We start from the raw sequence: 25,176 nt of genomic DNA on the forward strand, positions 1-25,176 counted from the left end.
CGCTAGCCCCTGGCCCACAAAGCTGCCTAATGTTAACTGAAACCATCCTTCCGTCACCACTCGTGCCGTTCCCTGGTTACTTCTTTATAAAGTTAACACTCCTCCCCTATCCTATTCTTCCATGCCATTTGGTGGAGGCTCTACATGGCATCCACCATTGGGTCTCATCATCCTACCAGAGCACACAGGGAACCTACATACCAAGATATTGCATCACATAGTAACAAGCGCTTCATAAATTCCTCTTTCTTTCTCCATGATAAGCCAGTATTTTTCCCTGCCCAGCTCATATAATACCAGACAAATTAGAATATAGGCATTCTGATGGTCATTGTTAATATTTTTAATATTCTGGTAAAGAAATCATTCAAACAATTATACTGGTGCTTTATCCACTGCATCTATAATGTCCCTGAAGTATGCTTCTAGTTCTCTTCATTACCCTGTTGTAAGGACCAATGTCGAAGCTCAACAAAACCTAATTGTTTACACACAAAAAATGAGAGTTTGATATCAGCGTTCTTCGTATGGTATCCTGAGGGCTTTAGATTGAAGCTAAAGTAAGCAGGAAAAAATAATGTACGAGATAAAAACAAATTTCATTGCTTACCACCAGAAACAAGTGCAGAGCGGTCAGGAAGATTATTCCCAACCTCCCAGCACTACAGGCTAGAAGACCATAGCTTTCGGTATTGTCTGGAGCTGGCAGACCAACAGAACCAGCATACCAGAGTATAGCCTAGATGAACTATAGCTGTTGTTACTGACATCTTATGTGAAGATATTAGATCTAAAATGGTCCTTCTCACAAGTTTCATACAAATAAAATCAATAACTGATAATGGGATAAAGAATCCAAGATGTTTTATAGCTTGGCGATGGGATGCTCCATCACCAAGTGCACTGTATCCTATGGCACTAGTAATATGGCAGATGGGATATCAGGCATGCTTATGAAGGAGTATCCGATATGTCAAACTATAAATCAGACCCTTGCTTGCGACAACAAAGAGGGCAAGGCCCTAAAGCGTCGGGCACAGGTAGTTTCTGTAAACAGGAAATAAAAAAGTAACCTGATCTATAGTTTACCATTTAGACCCTGATTATGGGGTAACGGCACAAACTCCAGTTTACTCCCGAAACGGGATTAGACATTGGGCACAAACTGCACATGACACAGGATTCTGGTCCTGTGATGAAGAGCAGGAAAAACTTACAGGAAAATGTGGAATCAAACTGCAACATGTTAATTCAGGTGCCATTCGCACAAAACTCCAAAATCCAGGGTGTTAAATTCTGAATTGGGTAGAAACCACACACCTGCTAACTACTGCACATCCTCTAACTACTGTGCACACACGCACCCACTGCAGCAGTAATTAGCCAGGTAGCAATCTGCACAATGTGCGGGAGACATATCTGTTCCCTAACTTCTTAAAAGTGATGGAGCGCGATGGTGCTCTGAAATTGTAGGGGTGCATCATAATCATAGATAGCCCGCATCCACATATATTCTTATGTTGTATTAATTTTGATTAGTAGAAATGTGTTGTAATAACAAAGATGTGTAAGTATATGAATAGATAAGTATTTCGTGCCATGCAAAAGTGAAATGAAATGGCGCTTGCATTCGAAACTGTAACCTTCTGATGTCAATTGCAATTGCTTAACAAAATAGCCATGTGTAATGAAATACATTAGATTTAAACGTGTACCATGATGAAGACTGCACAAAAGAATAATGAATTATGCTTAAGATGTAATGAAATGTAGTTGCTTATTAACATGTGTGATTAATTTGATGTTAAAGGCCTAAATGAAAAGGCCTGTTCGTTTATTCTTATGTTGGCTGAATTGTGTAGGCCGCATTTGGAGGTAGTCAGCAAATTTCATGTGTATGCAAGGATGTTCTGTTCTCACGTTTTAGTTGCCGGTGGAAGAAGCTGCCTTTGTTAGTTAGAACTAATGCCTTTTGTTTTAGGAGTTGGGCATGGAGGAGAAGAGAAACATTGTAAACAGAAAGTCGATAATTGGGAGCCGGTGTTCTTTCTCGTTGAGGAGGCCTACGAACCAAGGTCATCGGATTACATCTGGAGAGGACGGTGGAAAACTATCTAGGAGAGGTGACCGTTAGCATGAGGTGATCTGTGGGCGTGTTTACATCTTTGCATTTTGTATTAGGGAAAGAGCCCAGAGGGAGGAGAGGCAAAAGGAGACAGGATGAGTGAGGGGGTCAAAAGATCAATCTGGAAGGAGCATCTTAGAACAAGCTCTGTAGTTTGGGCTATTAATTTACTCTGTGAATGTACTTCTTAGGGAGTCTTCACAAGCTGACACCATTAACCCCTTGCTGTTTGTGACGGAACCGTTCCGTCACAAGCCTCGGGTGAGCTGTGGTTGTGACGGAATGGTTCCGTCACGGCCCGCTCGCCGCGCCTGCGTGGCGCGAATTCCGCGCCTGCGCTGAGCGTTCTATTGGGCGGGCGGGGCCGTGACGGAACCGTTCCGTCACAAGCACAACTCACCCGAGGTTCGTGACGGAGCAGTTCCGTCATGAGCACGGGAGCGCCTTGCGGCCGCCCCCTTAGCACTGTGGCGGAATAGCCACCGCAGTGAAGGGGTTAACTGATTTTGCCTGTGAATTGCTAAGTAGGGATGTCATCTTAGAGATAGAGTAGGGATAGTCTAATGCTTTTACTTCCTAGCCACAGACGAAGTCTGACTTAAATGCTGGGGCAGTCCTTGCTTGTTTTCTATTTCTAGAGTTGTTTATTCTTTTCATGATCCACCGGAGCAGACTAATCCGTAGGTTTGGTTTTGTATTAGCTCCAATGTATTTTTACAACCTCGTCTTGAGGTGCTTATATATTCAATTGTTTTTGGCTTTGCAATTAATCCCCTAAATTGAATATGGAGTCTGTGCTCTTTCCGAGTTACAGTTATTTGGTTTGATAAATGGATGCCATGTCTGATACTCCTCTCAGCAGGTAATAAAAGATCTGTCGACCCAGGGTTCCTAGTAAGTTTTGATGGTGGAACCCGACTTAATCAAAAGAATCCATGATTTGTAGTAAACGTTGCCAAAGCATGTGAATAGACTGACAAATTGAAATCATGCTGAGCGTGGGGCATCTAACAAATTGAGTCACAAGGCCTGTCCATGAAACTGAGTGAGTGAAAGTCTGTACATGATGAAGGGTAAAGGAGACCAACCAGTCCCTCACTAGTTCCCCCATACACAACCTTCTTCAAGTGACATAGCAAGATTTTATGTTGGACGGTGTCAGGTTCATTCCAGATGACCAACAAAAGATGTGCACGGACACAGTTTCCATTTGGAGTTTGCCATTGAGGGAGGTGAGCACCGTTTCCATCCTTCTGATAAAATGAAAGCCCACACGGCCTAGAATCTGTAAGGTCTGTTCCCACCACTCTACCCTCTGGTTCTCTAATTTCCTTTATCTTGAACTAGAAACAAGTGTTAAAAATGTTGAAAGTAAATAAACTCTGAGAAAGTATAAATACCATAAATGTATTTATACTCATACCATAGCATGCAGAAAAGGAATATGAGACTAGATGAACAAAAGGATTTTCAATCACAACGCCTGCAATTTACAAAGTCCCTTGGTCTCCGACTGCAAAATGATTTCCACAATGTACAAATCCATTTTATGAGTCGGAAATGTTTTTTTCAGACTCGTAAAATGGGTTTTGCGACCTACACTGAATTGAAATTCGGAAAGGATGTAAAAGGGGCCTTCATTCCAAACTGCTGTTCGGAATGCAATGTCCCAATGGGTTTCAACAACCGTTTAAAGTTACCAAATCCTTAAAGGAGGTGGTAACTGATTAAACAAGCATTTACAATGCAACGGTTTTGCCTTTGCCAAAGTTAGAGCTATTAGCATTGTAAATGACAAATTGTTTATTTATGTGTTGGTTTTGAAAACAGATAAATAAATGGCATTGTCATTTACAATGTCAATAGCTTAATCTAATAGTCCCTCATACAGAAGATGAAACAAAAATACTCCTGTGGCTGATGCAAGATGTGACTGACAATATTTCAAGCCAATGTCTGAAGGTTCTTGAACCAAAGAAGCCACAAGCAGAAGGAGGCTGAACCAAAGCCATAGGGAGTATGTATAGAATATATGTTCAGCATGAATGATAGAAGTGCCACTACACGTCATGCCCAATTAAAGTGTATTCTGTATGTCAGTAGAACTTAATGGCCATGTACACCCCACTTGCTTTAGAGGAATCCGGACTACCTTTTCTACTGAAGTTACCACACCCATACAAAATCCTGTAAGACTTTCCGAATAGTCTATTGCGCGTTTTAAACAGCACCATGAGTTTTAATTGTTTTTTAAAGCAAGATATTCCCTATGATACTTCGGTCTGTTTCTTAGGACCAATCGACCACTTTTCTTACTTTACAGGCGCCCTGGAAGGCTGCCTGCTGCACATTCTGTTCATAAATTCTCACCACAGTGAAATCTTAAAGCTCTCTTTTCAATGGCCTCAAAAACATTTAAATGAAAACATGCCTGAGAGAAAGTTTGCAGGGGGTAGAGGGTGCTAAAATGATGACAAACAGATTTAGAGCCTTAATCCCCTGTGCACTTTAAATTGTTCGAAGGTGTGCCTAACACATCAATAATTAATCTGTTCCCTTCCAGCTGGCAGCAACAGACCAAAAGAGGGGCACGCGCGGCGCACTCAGGAAAAGCATGCAGCAGAACAGACTTGTATGACGCAAAAAATGTAAACACGCGAATAAAGACTAATTTGGGTTCCAAGAAGAAGCTTACCCTCATTAAAGGTGACGGCCTCGTGAAATGTAGTTTTCTTTATAAACAGGCACCGCTGGGAGGGTGGCATACATTCCTACACAGCTAAGTACCCACGGGTTATAGTTATTTCGTGGCTGCTGCTGGGTTATCTCTTCTACACGATCATACACAGAGACAAGTACCTCACCCATTAAACAATTTAATTAAAAAACGGTTGCTCAGTGAGATTAATGCTCGCTGCTTCGACATTCACACTCGACAGGTCACGAGTTCGAATGCCGACAAGGCCGCCTCACCTGTAGGAGGTGGGAACAGCGCGTCCTTGCTTCTAGGTCCGTTTTGCATGTGCCACATTATGCATTACAGGACGCCTGCCCGGGGCCTGCCTGATCTCCATACAGAATGACTGTTCAAACTGTCCAGTCTCGGGGTATCTTTCACGGCATGTGCGCGTGTGCAGCGCATACCTGAAGAGAAGTCTGAGGAGCCCCCTGGCACTTGTCACTTCTGACAGTAACTCGCCGTGGACTTCAGCAGCATATAGAAGGCACCATCTCCCAGCTAGAAAGATCATGGCGCGTAACAGGTTACTCAGCAGTTGTCAAGAAAACGGCACAGCTGCAGCATTCCCCCTCCCGTAAATGTGAAACTGCAGCGAATGGCTGACCATAAACTAATACGCAGTGTGTATATGCTATGAAACACGCGTTCTTCTCGTGACCCTCTCAATGCAGAGCATATAACTGATCCACGTACTGCATGATCTGTTTGTGTATTGTTGTCACTCCTAGTAAAACAAAAACGTACCAGATGGGCGGGAGGCGGCCGCTGTTGTCCTCTGGGCAGTGGGAAAACGCAATGCTTCATCTTTACGCGGACCATGTTTACCGCTAGTGTCGTGTGGTATGTCCACGGACAGGGGGAGGGGGGCGGGAACGGCACACGGGGAGGAGGGGGCGGGAAGGCAAGATGAGCAACTGCACATGCACTTCCGAGCGGGAGGGGGGCGGGAATGGACCCGAGCCGAGCTCCAGAAACAAATCACTTTCACACGGGGAGGGGGGGTCGGAACGGACACACGGGGAGGGGGCGGAACGGACACAGACGACATGAGACGCGGGAGGTGGGCGGGTGGGGGCTCACGGACAGCGGGAGGGGGGAGGGAACGGCAGCACTCACCTCGACTTCCTCCAGCGGCGGTCGGCCGCGTAATGGGAAAAACAAACAAATTTTTTTTTAAACGAAACTCCGCCCACCGCCGCGATGACGACATCGCAGAGGCGGAGAGGGAAAAAATCTCGGGAACGCCCCCGAATCTGGTCCGGCCTTGACGGACAGATCCGGCTCCCAATGGCTAGCCTCCATTTATGGAGCTAGCCAATGGGAGGAGGGGGCGAGGAGGGGGCGGATACCCGACCCCACAGAGCAAAACATAAGATTTTGCTAGCGCATGCGTACTTCGTACGCATTGCCAAGCAAAACCTAAAAAGGAGAAGTGGTCCTCTTGGAACCACTTTCCGTTTTGGAAGCTGCCTGCTCCCCCTTGTTTTTCCAAGTGGAAAACGTTTATTTTTTTTTTAAGTGGCATTGGTTCCTTTAGAGGAAAAAAAGCTTCTTTAAAAAAAAATGAGTTCTCCCTTTGGAAATGCAAACTTAGGATGGTGGTTGGTGGGCTGCTGTCCACTGCTGGCCACCATCCCTGAATTTGTAGCCGATCATAGAGAGTCTCAAACTGTGACCTCTTTAATGAATATTCATTAGGCAGGTCAATCTGCGGCCTCCTACGAACTGTGATTTTTTTAATTGACCGAAGAGCCCACAGGTCAGTTCACAAAATCAGATGCTCGTAGCAAAAAGTTGGCACGCAATTTAGAACCACTTTTTGCTACCAGTATATGTGTATATATAGACCATGGTCCCTAGTATCCTATATTTTGATGTTAGTGAATAGCAAAACACAGTTTCTTCAGCAATCTCAAAATCGAGCAGGACGTCGTAACCACTGCTGTAATCTGGGCTCGGAAGGAAAAATGCGTGTCAATGAGCACCCCTAGATTCTTAGCAACCTCTGTTGTTGGAGGCAGAGAAGTACAGGTATAGGGTCAAATGCTGACCAGCCGGGCAGGGGGTTGGCACGACATAATAACACCTCTGTTTTCTCCAGGTTCCATTGGAGTAAATTGGCCTTAAGCCACCCCATTACTGCTCTTATGCATGTAATAAATGTTGTCTTGACTTCTGCTGTGTTATTGTCAAAGGTTAGCGTATGACACACCTGGATACCAAAAGATTCAATAAGGTAAGCCAGTGGCATGGTCACAAGTATGTTGTTAAAAATTACACTCAAAGCCCCATCATGTTTTTTGAAACCATGAATCCATGAAACTATGAAAAAGAGAGGGGGTGAATGATATTGACATTTAACATTAATTCATTTTAAAATAGACATTCAAAACAGTGATAGAATCACATTCATCTATTATTATTCACGTTTGTGAAGATGGTGAAAGTGTCCTTTACTTTCAATTACATATTAGTAATTATACCGACTATGTACATACCTGACATTTTGCTTAAGAGGCTCCATAGCTGATGTTCCTCAAAGCATCTTTCAAGAACAGTACAGAGGGACCTGGGCGATAAAGTGCAATAGGATAACACTCTGAAGATGGCTTCAGTCAAACTGGTCTCCTTACTGGGGCGGCTATTCGAGTTAGCGGAATCTTCACATTGAAGCTGCATCAATGCTTTAAAAAAAAAACACAGGAAAAGTAATGAATGATTAAAAAAAAAAAACTTTTTTACCATACCAACTAGATCACATGCTTATTTTAAAATATTAATAATGTTGCACTGACCTCTTCTTTAAAGCTATTATGTCAGCAGAAGACATGATTTTTTAGGATAAAGTCATAGGCCTGATTCAATCAGCTCTAGTGCTTCACTAAAGTTTGTGTGTGTAGGAGTATGTTTCTATATAATGCAAACCCATTTGAAAGAAATAGAGAGCTGTCCTATAGGGTATCATATGGGTGGGCATGAGGACAAGTTTAAGATCAAGTAAATAGCTGTAGGAGAGAGAGAAAGGAGGATTGTATGTGATCCTGGCTCTCATCAATTCTTTAGATGCTCCTTGAAGAGATGCATTGTTATCTCTGTCATGAACTGCATGAGTGATGGGGCAAGAATGATGGTGCGTGTGCGTGTATATATATATATATATACATATATATATATATATATATATTATGCATTGTATGCGGGACAGCAGGTAGTAAATAAGATGAGGATTGAAGTGGCACACAGTGTACGTCGTTAGGAGGGGTATGAGCTTGAATTCCTATAGTGCCTTATGTGGATAACTGTTTGGAGGGCATGCACCATTTGTGGTAAAGGTGAAATTCCTGTGAACAACACATATACGTCTTCCAGCTGGGAGTACCTACATTTGCTAGTCGTTTTGAAATATGCTTTGGGGAGGTAAGGTTTGACCTTGAGCAGGAGATACAGTTAGTACTATCCTCTCCAGGATTTACTTCCAGAGTGAGTTTTGAAGCATAGATCCTAATCACCGAGAAAGCCAATGAATTTGGCATTTGGGCAGAGTTGCAGGGAGAATCTAGGTAAGCGCTTGATATCCATGTTTAGGTGACATTTAAATAAAAATTTACTTTTATTATTTTTATCAAACATCATGCTTATATTGCCATTAGGAAAAGACCAATGTGGTCTTGACGGACTGCCTGTCGAGTTCTATAAAACTTATATAGACCTGATGGCCCCAATCTTAAAGGAGCTAAATGAGGAATCGCTTGAAGCTGGCGTACTTCCCCCCTCCATGAGGGAAGCACTTATAACATCATTGCTTAAACCCGGAAAGTCACCGCTACATTGTGATTCTTATCGGCCGTTATCCCTTATTAATTGCGATGCTAAAATTTTGGCAAAGGTTATTGCGAATCGCAGGTTTCGTCCCTGGCCGAGCTACCACACACAACCTTAGTACCCTATTTTCTATATTGCAGAATGTCGCTCTTGAACTGTCGCTGGCGGCAGTCTTCTTGGATGCCACTAAAGCGTTCAATTCTGTCGAATGGGACTATCTCCTTGGGGTACTGCAGCGCATCGGGTTTCCTGCCTTGTTCTTGTCCTGGAAACGGCTGCTATATCAGCTAGCAACGGCAAGAGTGTTAATTAATGGTCATCTGTCCGAAGCGTTCCCCATATCCAGAGGCACGCGACAGGGGTGCCTACTCTCACCCTTACTCTTTGCGCTCGCAATTGAACCTTTAGCGTTTAAATTGCGGCAACATCACCAAGACAAAGCTCTGCAATGTAATCTAAGACAAATCTTCATATCGTTATATGCGGATGACATAACGTTATATGTAAGGCATCCACAAGATAACTTAAAACCACTACTGCGAGAATTTATAGTGTTCGGTAAACTTTCTGAGATTCATATAAATTGGGGGAAGTCGCAACTCTTACCTTTGACTTCTGCAGCCTCTCGTTTCTCCCTGGACTTCCCACTGGAATGGTGCTATTCGGAGCTACGTCATCTCGGGATAGAAATAACTAGAGATAGGGATGAGCTAATGCGCCTCAATTATGGTCCCACAATACATCGAATTACGGAAAATGTCACCCAATGGATCTCACTACCGCTGACCCTAGCAGGACATGCGGCATTGATTAAAATGGTGGTCCTGCCACAAATACTGTACCTTTTTTTGAATATCCCATATCATCCCGGGTGGCATTTTTTCAAAACGCTCAGATCAGAAATGACAAGCCTGATATGGAGGGGCAAACAACCAAGATTACAGTGGAAAGTTCTCACGCAACCATACGCTGAGGGAGGCTTTGATGTGCCAGATTTCGAGCTATATTATGTATGTGCGTAGGCTCACTATGCGTTTTACTGATTTCATCCCCATAGATATATGCCACAGATTGCAGCTGAAAACTGGCTAGCAGACCCAATTCCCTTAGATGGCATGCTGAACCACACCTCCCTGCACGTGCGACACTGAGCCTACCACGATCACATGCACAGTGGACGCTTGGCGTCGCATTCTGACTCTCCTTCAATGCCAGACGTTATACTCACCGATCCTCCCACTCTCCTATCATCCACGCATGCCGCTACTACAAGAAACGGGGTTCCTCAAATTATGTGAACGCACCAAATTCACCACATGGGGAGATCTCTATCAAAATGGGAAATTTTGCACTGCTGAGAGCCTTTTTCAAGGGTTACAACCAACCTCGCTGGATATATTTCTCTATGTTCGGCTCTGCCAAGGCATACGATCTATCACCCCAGAATTTCTTCAGGATCCCCCAACCTTTACCCCCTTACATATGCTACTACGCACCACATCACCGGGACACTTGGTCTCTGTGCTCTATCACACTATTCGCACTCAGCAGGCAGAACCTCTCAGCTCTTCTCCTGCTAAGTGGACTCAGGGATCGGGATATGATATAACTGATGTCCTGTTAAAATGTTTCTATTTAATTTGAGAGCTACAGACAGAGTTGTGATAGGTGTGGCAGCCCAGGGGGTGACTTTTTACACTTGGCCTGGGAGTGTCCTAAAGTGAGTGAATATTGGTCCCAAGTGTTCAATGCCCTGCACCAGATGGTACCCATTACCCTAGAGCACCCGCCCTTAATAGCATTGTTAGGCTATACTAAACTTCTTCCCAAGTCATGTTAGAAATTTGTTGCCATTGCATTATTGTTAGCCAAGCGTAGAGTGGCTTGCAGGTAGGGTAGAGGGTGGGCGCCAAAAATCAAGGAGTGGCTGGAGGACTAGATTTATTGCCAAGACCAATTGACTCTGTATGCTGAAATGTTACCCAGTGCCTCGAAGCCAAGAAATATATGGAGCCCATTACAGAGTACATTCTCGCCCGATCTACAGAATCCCTGTCTGACGTACCGAAGACTTTGGAGCACTAAAGGCCCTTACCCATCAGACCTGTACCACATATGGGACATTCAGGCCGACCTTAAAATCTTTATCATTGCCCAAGTGAATCTCCCGTGATGTGTCTTATGTCTCATTATCCATTGGTGCTTATGTTGAGGACGCTGCAGCAATATTGTTTTCCCATATAAATACATGTAATTAGCCCAATGCCTTTATTTATTTTAAGCAATTTGTAGAGCGCGACAAATACCCCTGGGTGTCTCGGCGCTGGTCTGGTGCTTTCATGTCAAATAGGTGCCTAACTGCGTTTGCAAAGAGCAATAAGCATACCCGTTTGGTTCACTGACTTCCCGTTCACTGTATAATATATGCTCATCTTTGTGAAAATGCCACTGATGCAATCTTATTCTACCATGTCTGATGAATGCTATCGAGAATCCTTTTTTTTTTTTTTTTTACTTTTCTTGTATTACAGAAAAACCAATTAAAAAAAGGAAACGACCAATGCATAAAAGATGCTGCGCTAGCTCCCATTTGGTTTTGTGCCCTCCCCAACAATTCAAGTGATGTATTCTCTGGAGTGGTTTGGATGATGGAGAACTGAGATGGTCTGTGTCTTTGTGGAGAGTATGAGGTATAGTTGACTATCAAATGAATACTGATTAGTCTTGATCGAATGGTTGGAAAGGAGGACTTGAGTGATCCATCTACAGACGGAGGAGGACTCCAGAGGCGATGGACCATTGGTGGCATCTGTAGGTCGCTGACAAATGAAGGGAGCAGAATGTGTTCACCTGAACATACTGAGAGCAATCATGCAGATAGGAGACACAAATCAACAACATACAGTTTTGCTTACTACTATATGTAGTGAGAGGATGTGAATGAGGACTTGACTGTCAAAAGCGTTGAAAGCCTGCTGAGATATTGAGGGAGACAAGAAGGTAGGGATTGCCTTTATTTGCAAGAAGAACTTCATCTGCAATTGGAATGCTTGCAGGATCTGTTACAATAATGTTAGAAGCCTGACCAAAAGTCAAATAAAAGGTGACTGACATCTAGATGTTCTTAATGGGGGTGGCTATGGTCTTTAAACTTTCCAAAAAAGAGCATACTGGTGATGGTTGATAGTTGAGTGGCTCATTGGAGCTGCAAGTTGCATGTATAAGCTGCAAGGGGATTTGCTCTTTCTTGAGGGACCTGGGAAGAGGGATTGTGCGAACAAGGCATTAATATTGCTTCTCTGAATGTCAACTCCATCATTTCCACTGACACCAATTCATAGTGGTGCCCAGTCTACTATTTGATCTAGCTGATGCTTGTCAGCATGCAAATCACCCCCTGCAACCTCTGCCATTACATTCCTGATTGAACAAGGCAGCTTTTTTTGACAAACTTTGTATCCTATTCTGACCATTGACCCTCTAACACCAATCTTTTGCCCGGGGAAGACAGACCTTTGGTGAAATAGAAAAATGAACATCTATAAAGCAACACATCAAAGTCCCGTTCATCTTGAACTATGCAGGGATGTGGGTAATGAATGAATAAATACACTAACATACATTCTAGGAAACCGGAAGAGACTTGACTTGCCAGAAGGCTAAAAATGGAAAGAAGCGATAAAAGTGTTCAACAATGTTAAATCAATTAACCAAGCCGGCATACCATGTTATTACCTACACTTCCATACGAGGTAAATATTAGAATATTTCATAGAGCGTCCTAGAAAAAAAGAGATTTAAATAGGAGCCAATACATGAGACGAGGTAAAGCACTTAAAGGAAATACAATATCCTCCAATACAGAAATTTCGTGCTTGGTGAAATTAGGATAATATTTACGATAATAAATATACCTTGACATTAGTTCTGAATTTTATATTTTGCAGGTCATGAACGAACATGTGAACATTTAAGTGTGAACTTTAATTGTACGTTTAAATATCTTTTGAATGACAATTGTAAAAAATAGTGTCAAATGGAGTTTCCTATGAGATGGCAGTGGTACCAGTTCTGTGTGAATGACCTGGAGGACCGAATCAATCATTTTACTGTACATTTTGTCATTGGAAAAAATGAAGTATTCTTAAACCGTACAGAATGCTCTGGCGGGAAAAATGTGTGAATCTGGTGCAAACAGTATGTGATGTAGAGTAGAATATCTGAGTAGTGTAGTACAAAGTGCAGCTGCTTATTTATTCATCACCTTTTCTAAACCACACACCAAATCATCTTGTGACGCTTACAGCAGGCAACTCCACATTTACTTAAACAAAATAGTGATCTGACAACAAAAGAGTTTGAAGGGGGTTTCTGGGAGCACAACAAAGATGTGGCACTGATTTTCATATTGTATCTCTATACAGATTCGAGAATCATCTGCAAAAATAACTGACCAGACCACGGAACTCAGAAAGGATGTTATGGTATGCTTCCTTATATTTCTGAATAAGTCTCTGACTTCCTGATTCCTTTTAAGAATTTTCCACCCTTAGCAAGGTCCAAGAAAATGTAAAATTGAAGCATAGGCTTTTCTACAGTTGCTCCACTTTAGACTTTGTATGAAGAAGGAGTCTGCCACCTCCTGTCATGGACGCATATCCAGCGCAAAGTCAAGGTTTCACAAATGCTATAACTTGAGAGGAGGGGCGCTGTGAGGCTTGCAGGATGATGGATGTAACCTGAAATAAATCGGACCCTAGCTCACACACTCTTACTTAGATCTTTCGGCCAACAATGAGTGGAGTACCTCTTGGTCAAAAGGAAGATTGCCCAGCACTGGAAGACACAAAGAGGACCTAGAGCTGAAGGATGGAGAAGGGAAGTTTTGCGATGGTCGGATTATGAGGGGGTGGTTCAACTTAGAGATGCCAGGTGAGGTTGGGGTTCCCTCAAGCCTGCCAGGGCCTGGGAGGCATTAGTGGAATTTTCGAAACTACCAGAAGGGTCGCTGTTAGAAGAGCACTCACAAATCCAGTGAATGCACAGACAGCACTGTGGACCTTGAAATGCGGAAATATACTGTGAGCCCGAGACCCTTCCTCATAAGTGCACTAGTAGAGGATCTCAGGGACTGAGCAATAATGTTAAAACGGAACTTTGTCTAACGCCCTCTGGACTCCATGATGGGGGAAAAGTTTGATTGCTGCAATCTAATTCATAACAGGTCCCATGGCACTCCAGGAGAGGGGGGTAAGTTAATGGGAGGGGAGGGATCAGTTGTTCGTAATAGGGAAAACTGACATTTGTTGACCTAGACCTGGGATGCACAAAAGAATGTTAAGATTGTTGTACAACATCCCACATTTAGTAGTTTGACTATTGCATAATGGGAAGTCTAAGTATCTGGAGATCCTATGCAAGATTAGAGTGTTCCTAACTGTTAACATTGAATTGAATATTTACTAGTCATATTTGATGGCAGACACCAGGATGTAATGAAAAACAATTTAAAAAAACACAAAGAGTGGAGTTCCTTCATAGCCTAATCAGAGACCAGTATCATAACTTTCGAAAGCTGAAGACATATAATAATATTTACCATTTCAAAAGCATGGGATTTGTACCATGTCATTGATATCAAGTAAAACATTAACTCACTGTGACTAAAGTGAATAGTAAGCGTGCACAAAAAGAACCTGCTAAATTGGACATTCAGAGCTGATATGCCCAAAATTTTAAAACATGGAAAATGCATGCATCCTTTTTACTTAATCATGGTGTGATATTGTTGTTCTGAGAATGACTGTTCCGAATTTAGAAGTACAAATGGCTTTGAAACTATGTATAAAATGTATGACTTTCAATTTTATTTTTAGTATATATATATATATATATATATATATATATATATATATATATATACAAACAAAGTCCTGTGAGATAGGCTCACCACGCGTACTTCTCCTCCAGGTACAGATCTCTCGACACCAAAATACAGTGAAATAAAGTGCCTTTATTCTCTCCTCACCATCAGCATGATGCGTTTCGGCTGTGTAACCACAGCCTTGATCACATGGCCTCAAATCACCAATGGGGGTGTTTTTATACTGTGTTCAATGTGGGTATCAACAAGCATGGGGGTAATAGACATAAAAGATATACTAATGTGGACATTCACGATATATGTACAGCGAAAAGCACACTAATCATGGGATTATTTATCTAAAATGATACTCATTATCCCATAAATACAAATTAATAATAAAGGCATTAATCAAATGCCGTCAAAAAAATATATATGTACACATTGTAAGAACAAATTCAAAAAATTGCAAGTGCCTGCCACATGCCTCATATTGTCTAACAGCCCATCTTGGGTACTACACAAGTGTGTATAATCTTCAACCATGTACACCTAAGAGGGGAAATAACATAAATGAGTGTATCATCTTATGTAAAAAAATGGTCCAAACCCTCATGTTGTTGTGATATCAACTGAAAATATAAAAAGTGCTCAAAATTAAAAAAGTGCATAAATTCAGCGCTATATGTACAAAGTGATAATGCATTGTGTACTGTGATCAATCACATATAATTACAGCAACTGTACATGTCCAAATATTTTTTCATTTATCATGTATAAACACAGTTATAAACACAAAGCAAAACTGCTGCTGCTTAAACTAGCTAAAGCCATAGTGACTTTTGTAGTAGTGCATTATAATGAGTTCAAAATAACTCATGCCATTACCCGGTAAATACAGATCACAATTAGAATCAAAAAACAAAATTCAAAATGAACATAAGAATCATGCTGCCAGAGAAAACTAAAGCAGTATATGACTAGGCGGATGCCTGGGTGTTAGAGAGTAAAAGGAAGGCTGACTAAATACAAGAGATTATCTTCACCAGATATATATATATATATATATATTTTAGGGTTTTATGTAGCACGATCTAGACCCAATCGGGTATCAGAGCGCTTTACATGAGCACCAATTTCGTTACAGATGAGCACATTCATTATGTTTTATATGTTGCTTTTTCCTACCTATTTATCAAGTAAAACAAAAAGCATGGAAACCGAGCCAGAATCAAACAATTAAAGCACATTATTTCATACGAAAATAAAGGCTAGTTCAGTGCTATGGATACATATGAAAACCTGACCGAAAAGGATGAAGCATGGTGTTTTGCACCATAAATGACTACGTTTGGCTTGTTGCAAGTTATTAGAGTTTTTCTTTATTAGGGTAGCCAGGAACAGGAAGAAAATGAACACGCTGTTGGGGATTTAATTAATACTTTCTTCAGCAAGGGAGTACTGAATACACATTTATATGTCCGTGGCCCTATTCTCTGTTGAGGTAGGTATTTAATCCATTAAGTCTAATAAGGAGGCAGTGTGAAGCCATTTTAGCAGTTACTTAGGGTGAGCAGATTACCTAACTTCCCAGGAAACTTAACTTGCGGCAGGAGCAAATGTACTTCTGCTCCCATTGGGTAAAATTAAATACTACCTCATTAATTACATGAAAGGGCAGGTCTCAATCGAGATTGAAGGATGAACTTTTATAATTAGCAATATTTATGATTTTTTGTGCAATTTTATTCACAAAGAATGTTGCTAAACTGATTCACAGAAATCAAGATAAATTAATTAGCTAATGACTGAAAAGTTTGCAGGTTGATTAACTGCCTCTGAGCTTTTCACTGAAATACTTGCTTTGCCTTGAGGATTGCTTTATGAAAGGTTAGGTGAGTTTACTTCTAGGTAATGCTTTCTAATGGATTGTACGATATCCCCAAGCATGTCTTCAATATGTGACAATATTGCTTCAAACCAAACTTGCAGCTAACTCATTAAGCCAATTCTTGATGTAAGGTCTCAGAATAGATTACATCCACATTAGCGCCCCCGATCCTGTCTTCCACCCTCTCCTTTTTGCTTACACTTTCTTATACTTATCCCTTACAGGTGACACACAAAGTTTCAACTTTGGGTAGGAATCCAAGAAGGATTTTATATATATGAAAATGATCTTTTGTCCTGGATTATTACCAATCTATGTTCAGTCGCATGGTCATACATAGACTGATGTGTATACCTTGCTCCTGTGCTACAGACTTTAATATAAAATGTATGTAATCAAGATAGACATCATCCTCCTGTGATAATACTGGTCTTGTAATAACCAAATGCAATAAACTTAGGGGCCCATTAGGATGTCGGGCGGATCGCCACCGCCATGCGGGCGGTGGCGATCCACCCGACATCCTTGCCCGCCCGCCACCCATTTCCCCCCCCGCCGGACCGCGGCGGACGGAAACACCATCCACCGCTTTTCCTCCCTGGTCGCCTTGTGGCCGGGGCGGAAAAGGGTTTATATGGTGGCGGTGTCTATCAGACACCGCCAGCCATATTAGGATGGGCTGTTGCAGATGCCTTACCGTGGCGGCGGGAATTGCTTGTGGGGGCCCATTGCGGCCCCCACAAGCACTCCGGGGTGTGGGGAGTGCACATGGGGGGTACTTATGGTTCCCCCCAGTAGTTCCATGCACAGCATGGCAGGCACAGCGCGGTGCCTGCCACGCTGTGCATGGAAGTGCACAGCATGCCTTCCTGCCATTGTGGCGGGCGGTGCTGAGTGCACCGCCCGCCACAATGGTTGGAATGCTGGATGCGCCCGCCACTGTGGCGGGCGCATCCTAATGCTGGCCACGGGACCCCCGCCCTTATGGCGGACGGTCCAGATCACCGGTAGGATCATCCAAATGGCCCCCTTAGTGTTAAAAAAGGTCTCTGACTAGATTAAAATCGGGCAATATCACTCATCACTTGCCTGATAACATCACTATAACCTATACAACGATGATTAGTTGATAAAAAAGGCCAGCTACAAAAAAAAATGGCCCATTCAGGCAAATTGTCTAGCGGTTGCATTTTCACTTTTCTGATATGCTTGTGAAAGGAGCTGGAAGTGATCTGACCACTTAACTCATGGAACTGCTAACTCTGCTACCTGTATAACCTGTGCTAACCCAGTATTAAAAAGAAACGAGAGGGTAGATTTCCAGGCATTGACCAATACATATGGGCTGCGAGGAGGCCACATTTGGCGCTATGGCAAAATTACACTTGCGCTCAAAACACTGTGGAACACGAACGGTTTGGAGCTGTCCATGCATGCTGTCCTACAAACCCTGCACAACCTCAGGAACGGTCGCAGATTGATCACCTGGTTTTACAAAGCCATCCTCAACATACTGCGGTGTCGCTCCAACTCCTTGGAGATCAGTGGAAGTAATACAGGAGGCGGGTGGCTAATGACAATGAATGGCAGAGGCTGAAAGCCGAGGACTGCAAAGGCAGGAAAAACGAGGACTGCAGAAACACCCATTTGCAGCACAATGGAAGAACTCTTGCAGACTTTCAAAGATGACGGACAGGACGCTGAAAGGCCACCATGAAATGTATCTCTTCTCCTATAATCCTCATCAATGGGACCTGCCATTACCTAGCGCAAAATCCACAATGTCCCATAAGTTCGCCCAGCTGTTTTTGCTGTTTGTCCACCCTAGCACTTACCATTATTACTCTCTGGAAGGCTATACTAACATGATTGTTATCAGTATTCCTGCCATTCCTTGCCATCATAGTTCTGTGCATGTATCCACCCACCTATCTTTACAGCGGCTATAAAACTGCTTCGATATATTGTTGGGACACCCCTGGGCTCGAGAGGGGTGCCAGTTTGTTCTATTACGTTTACCTTAATTAGGGTTTTTGAACTTGATACCTTATCCTACCACGATAGCCTTTATTCTGTGAAAACTGAATGTTGTATTAACCTAACCAATGTCACTAGCTGCGCCATACTGTCTCTGTCCTTTACTTGGCAAAAAGCCGTAAACATTTTGAAGGAAAAAAAAAAGAAACACAAGGGCCGTTTAGCATGTTGCATACAACAAAGGCTATCACAAATTTTATAAACTGCCTTACTGGTGAAGTTGTATCATCTTCTTCCATACATCACAATCTCTTGCCATTATTCATTTGGTGCAACAATCTCTAGGTGACGAAATAGTAGATTAAAGTCACAGAGTCTTACAATTCAAAACTAGTCGTCGAGCTGAAGACGCAAGGGGCTGACTTTGGATTACGTCACAGCAACTCACTTCCCCAAAAACCTCTATCAACCTGATGTGTGATTTGCAACACAGGAAAATATTATGGGCAGCTACCTATTGTGAAACATAGAGCCAGTTATATTAGGAAATCATGTCTCTCGGATCATAAATATCAAGTTCATGAGGAATAGGGGATTTAGCATCAATCAAAGATACATTTGGTTGTATCTCACAGTGTAACAAAAAATTATGGGCCTGATTTAGATCATAGCAGATCTGGTTCTGTTGCCACTTTTTCGACGGTCTCACCGCCCGTCTACTTGGCGGTCCGCTGACTCTATTTAGATGTTAGCGGGTCCATGGACAAAAGACCACCCGAGTTCTACAGACTCACCAGGAATTTTCACCTGTGTCTGCTGCAGCATAGGCAGAAGTGGCTGTTGGCGGGAGTTCAGCCAAGATCACAGCGGGGTCAATCATGATGTGCCTTTCCATTGAATAAACTGTTACAGGGGTACCTCCTACTTCGTGTTGGTGGATCGAACAAAATGAGTTAGAAACATACCCTTTTTTCTGTTTCCTACTTTGTTTCCGTTTTGAACCCATTTGTCCAGGCCCTCCCTTTGCTGCTACTACATGATCACAATGCTAATCAACTCTGTTGTCGCTGGGATCTAAGGCAAGCTTCTTTTACACTTGTCTTACTATTAATAGTGTGTTGGCAATTGCTTTAATCTCATGTATTTTTACATTCTCTTACATGCATTCTTTTATGTGTAGTGCATTATTAGACATTTTACAACTTATCAAGGTAAAATGAAAAAACACCTGTATTGACACAAAAAATAGTATGTTATTGTGGTGGTTGTAGGTGTAATGTTTATGGTACCTGTGGGTGTGCACTCAATAGTGTGTATGTGTTGTTTGTGTGCTGTGCAATATATAAGAAAAGGGGCATAAAACCATACCTATATATATATTTTAGAAGCAAACACAACATATATGTGTTTTGACACATAAAGCAGTAGTACTTGCCAGTCTCCACTTAACAAGGGACTCACTCCGTCAGCAAACCGTCGCTAGGACAGTGCCAGCACAATGAGGCCATCTAAACAGGGGCGGCGCAAACCTGCCGATCTGACAGAGTACTGTCTGCCACCTCAACAACAGTGCACCACTTACGCAATGGAAAACAGTCTGCCAAAGCGGACGGCGGTTCAGCAAGCAGATATCTAAACACGGCAGGCGGGATACCGTCAGCTTGGTGGAGTGCTTGGATATTCTGCCGTGGATTGACGTCTGCAGTCCCCATGTAAGTTACCAAAGTCTTTTAAATTGTCTGTTTTCCTACCATGACTATATGGTGGCAAAAGAAAGCCCTAGCCTATTGCTTTCTAAATATTGTTAAAAAGTATGAAAATAACACAGCCAAGAAATCACAGAACGGGTGGTGCATGGTTCTAATCTCTACCATTAATTTTGAGATGGATTCTTATGTAAAATGGGACAAAACATGAGATATGAGCGCCAAGGTATCATAAAGCAGCAAGAATACAAAAGTAAAATTGCGTTGATTGTAAAACAGCAGGGTTAGTTTGAAAAAAAAGTAATAACAACTTAAACAGTCTGAGCCAGATGACCCTAACAAGAGCATTCAATGTTTAGAGTCCTATGAAAGAAATTGAGACGATAAGCAGTGGAGGAATGGGACGTGTATGGACATTGTGGCTTCACAAATGACACGAGATGGAAAGACCAAAAGATAAACTTATAACTCAGACACATACAAACACTCCCATGAAAACTGAAAGTACTGTAAAATGGGGCCTCATGTCCAATGGGTTAAAGCTTACCACCGTTGTCTTTTTAGAAGAAACAGATTGAAGGTACCCACAATAAGAACATTTGTAAAGTGGAATCAACAACCTAATACTTCCAAGACATGTCTGACAACCTTAACTCTAGAGTATGCTATCTCACTCAAAAAGACAAATGCAACATATTATTCATAATATAAAGTGGCTACATTTAACAGTACACTGTAGGGCCAGAAATCCATGGCCAGGTGTAATCCTGCACTTCATATTGTCAATCTGACCAACCTAGTATTATTTCCGGTGTAGAAGACTTGTGTCAAAAATTCCCTGACAGGTACATGCTTTTGGATGTAGCACACCAAAAGTGTGTTAGACTCTGTTGGGCAATAGAGGAGCACCCAAAATGATACTCCTTTTATCATGAGCACCTTTCCTCATGAGCAAGCTAGGAGACACCTGAAGGTCGACTGCTGTTGATCAATGGTTGCAGGCTAGAGGCAGTTTACCTTCACCTTAATGAGGAGACTGGGCCCCCTAATGCCTCCTTAGTAGAAGATTTTGGTCTGAGCAGCACATGGTACTTGAGAGGTGCTGTATAATGTATAGCAGTAGTCAGTGTTGCTGTCTCTCCTTTTCTTGCTGTCTTCCCCTGCTCCTCTGTCTCTACAGAAACCATTGTAAACCACTAGTCGGAAAGCACATGAAGATTAATGAAGCAGGAAGAGTTCACCTTCACCAGACAGAGCCCACTCTAGTGCAGTGAGTTTGTCACCAGTGAAGTGAAACATCTGAACAACTAATTGTGCCCAATGGTATGGTAAAAGTTGCACACATACATAAAACAAATGGGATGACTGCTTATCTCCAGCATCATGTGTACTAAGTTGCTGCACAAGCAAGAGGCTAGCAGCAGCACCTAAACCAACTAGTGGGCTGTATGGCTCAAATCTACAAAATACAGTGGGCATTAAACAATGTCTGCTATCCCAGATGAAACAAGAGTGACAGTGCATCTTTGTTTGTTGGTTGCTTTGGAACTGTACAACATCTACAGGAAGAGGCATTGCCGTATTATTGTTTATGGGGGTTCTTCCCCTGCGTCACCTATTTATTCCTTTCCCACCGCTGCTGCCCTTGCGGCCCAGCCCCCCGATCCAGCACCGCTCCCTTCTCCCTTCTGCTGCTCCCTGCCCCCCTCCCCTAAATATGACGACCGATGCGCCAGTCAGCGACCCGACCGTGACCAGCGCCCGGAGCCCTGGTTCCCCTAGACCCCTCCGCTACGACTCGACCACCCTCCACGCACTCAACCCTGGGAGACACACCGACTGCGCAAGATTCTCGCCTAACACCACCCACGGGCAGTTCTCTTGCAAACACTGCCGCAGATCCTTCACCACCGACAAAGCTCAAACGACCGCCGACTGCCCGCCTGATGCACGCACCACCAAGAACCTGACTTGCATCCTCCTCAACGTGAGCTCCCTGCACCGACATGCCGTAGAAATCTGGGACCTGATCGACACCCTCTCACCCGATGTCCCCTTCTTCACAGAGACCTGGGCCAACGCCACCTCCGGTCCTGACATCGCCACCGCCATCTCCAACGGCTACAAGATCCTGAGAAAGGACCGCCTGCACCGACCAGGAGGGGGACTCGCCATCGCACACAAGACCGCCCTCCGACTCTCCACCTCCAGCTCGAGTGACCACCAGTCCAACGCGGAACACCTCCACTTCCAGATCCAGACCAGCCCCAGGACCACGCTACGTGGCACCCTCATCTACAGACCGCCAGCAGCTCGTACCCAGCCCGCAACGACTATCGCCGAGCTCGCCGCACCCGACGCCATCACCTCCACAGACTACATCCTACTCGGGGACCTGAACTTCCACCTCGGCAACAGCAATGACCACGACTCCAGCACTCTCATCGACAACCTCACCAACCTAGGACTGAAGCAGCTCATCAACACACCCGCCCACAGAGCAGGTCACACCCTCGACCCCATCTTCGTGGGAGGAACAAACATACGCTTCAGCCACACTACCCAGCCCCCCTGGACGGACCATCACTGCGTTCACTTCACCTTCAACACCACCACTGCACACAAATCATCCCCTCGCCCGCCACGCCGGAACTGCAGCTAGGTCACAGAGGAACTCCTCAACACCACCCTCCATCAAAACACCCCCGCCGCCACGACCGACACCAAAACCGCTGCCTGGGAATTTCACCGCTGGATCTCCTGCTGCGCGGACAAGCTTTCACTGCTTCGCCCCCGCCAGAAACACCCTCTAAAGGCTGCCTGGTTCACCACAGAACTCCAAGAAGCCAGACGCGCCTGCAGATGCCTAGAAAAAACCTGGCGAAACCAGAAAACCTGGGAAGCTCGTAACAACCACAAAAACACCCTAAAGGAATACCACCAGCACATAAGAGACACCAAACGGACCTTCATGAAAGACAAAATCCAGACCAACTCGACCGGCGCCAGAGAACTGTTCAACATCATACAGCAGTTCGCAAGACCCGCCTGCGAAGCCACAGACATCACACCTTCCCATGAACTATGCGATAAGCTCAGCTCCTACTTCCACCGAAAGATGAAGGACCTCTACGACAACTTCAGTGAACCAGCCCCAGACACCACCACCCTTCCCTTCACCGCCGACAGGCCGACCATCATGTCTTGGGATCCCGCTACCATCTAACTCACCACCACGACCATGAAGAGAACTCACTCAGGAGCATCGACGGACCCCTGCCCACCGCACATATTCCACAGGGCCCCAAACGCCATCGCACCCAAACTTGGTCGCGCCATCAACGCCTCCCTCACATCTGGCATCTTCCCAGACGATTGGAAACGTCTGGGAAGATGCCGGATGTGCAAAAGGAGGTAAAACCCCATCTCAAGTAACCTACGGCCGACCCCACCGACCTGAAGAACTACCGGCCCATCTCTCTCCTCCCCTTCGCAACCAAAGTCACTGAGAGACTCATAAATGCCCAGCTGACCACCTTCATCGAAGATAACTCCATCCTAGACTCCTTCTGTATTCCGTAGCAACCACAGCACCATGACCGCCCTCCTAGCCGCCACAGATGACATCCGCCTGCTACTGGACCAGGGAGACACGGCGGCCCTGATCCTGCTAAACCTCTCTGTGGCCTTCGACACCGTTTCACATCGAACACTCACAGCCAGACTTCACGCCGCAGGGATACATGGAACCACCCTCGACTGGATCCAATCCTTCCTCTCCAGCCGAACCCAGAGGGTCAGACTCCCCCCGCCTTCTGCTCCGAACCCACCGATATCAACTGTGGAGTACCACAAGGATCATCTCTAAGCCCGACGCTCTTCAACATCTACATGACCCCCCTTGCAGCCATCGTCAGACAACATGGGCTCAGCATCGTATCCTACGCAGATGACACTCAGCTCATCCTCTCCCTCACGAAGAATCACAAAGACACCAGACTCTGCTTCCAGGAAGGAATGAAGAATGTGGCAGCCAGGATGAAGGACAGCTGTCTAAAGGTCAACTAAGACAAGCCCGAGGTCCACATCCTCGGACCCTGCCCCACCGCCTGGGACAACACCTGGTTGGCGTCCGCCCCTGGAGCCCACCCATCCCGACCGACCACTCCAGGAACCTCGGCATCATCCTCGACTCCTCCCTCTCCATGAACTGCCAGATCAACGCCGTCACCTCCACCGCATCCTCCGTAAAACCTTCAAATGGATCCTCTCCAACTGCAGAAGGACCGTCACTCACGCACTCATAACCAGCAGACTTGACTACGGCAACGCCCTCTACGCCGGAATCAACAAAACTCTTCTACACAGACTCCAAACCATCCAGAACGCCGCAGCCAGACTCGTCCTCGGAACTCCACGGCGCGAACACATGACCCAACACCTACGCAGCCTCCACTGGCTCCCCGTTGAGAAGAGAGTCACTTTAAACTCCTCATCCACGCCTACAAATCCCTCAACAACATCGGACCCAAATACCTCGAGACGCACACACCCAAGAGAAACCTCCACTCCACCGACCTCGCCCTGGCCCTGGCAGAGGTCCCCCGCATCCACAGAAACAAAACCGGAGGAAAAGCCTTCTCCTACATTGCAGCCAGGACCAGGAACGAGCTCCCGGTGAACATCAGACGCTCCCCGACCCTGCACACAGTCAGGAAGGACCTCAAGACCTGCCTTTTTGACTGATCTGTAGCCGTCTCCCCCCCCCCCCCCCGCGCCTTGAGACCATCATGGGTGAGTAGCACGCTATATAAACCCCTGATTGATTGATTGATTGATTGAGTGACTGGATCCTTCCAAAACTCTGAGAACAGCTTTATATCTGATTGGTAAGATGGCCTGGGGTCACCTGTCAAAATTATTCACCTTTTGACTTGGAAGATTGTGTTACATCTCTGCAGAGAAACTAGACTAAAACAAGAAAAGAAAACCAGTTGAAAGGGGAAATGAGGAGGAGCCAAGCTGTCGACCAAGATGGCTGCATAGACGCTC

General features: G+C 44.4%; 1 protein-coding gene across 4 annotated transcripts in view; it reads right to left on the bottom strand.

The window, feature by feature from the left end:
• KIAA0825 (KIAA0825 ortholog) overlaps positions 1–25,176 on the bottom strand; it is a 2,250,404-nt gene that overhangs the window by 876,002 nt on the left and 1,349,226 nt on the right. For all 4 annotated transcript variants that reach the window (XM_078675385.1, XM_078675384.1, XM_078675383.1 and 1 more), the window contains exon 14: positions 7,364–7,549. In XM_078675385.1, coding sequence (XP_078531511.1) covers positions 7,364–7,549 — 186 coding nt within the window. The remainder of the gene's footprint in view (positions 1–7,363; positions 7,550–25,176) is intronic.

This window comes from Lissotriton helveticus, chromosome 2_1 (genome assembly GCF_964261635.1).
Source record: "Lissotriton helveticus chromosome 2_1, aLisHel1.1, whole genome shotgun sequence".
In the NCBI taxonomy this organism is placed as follows: Eukaryota; Metazoa; Chordata; class Amphibia; order Caudata; family Salamandridae; genus Lissotriton; species Lissotriton helveticus.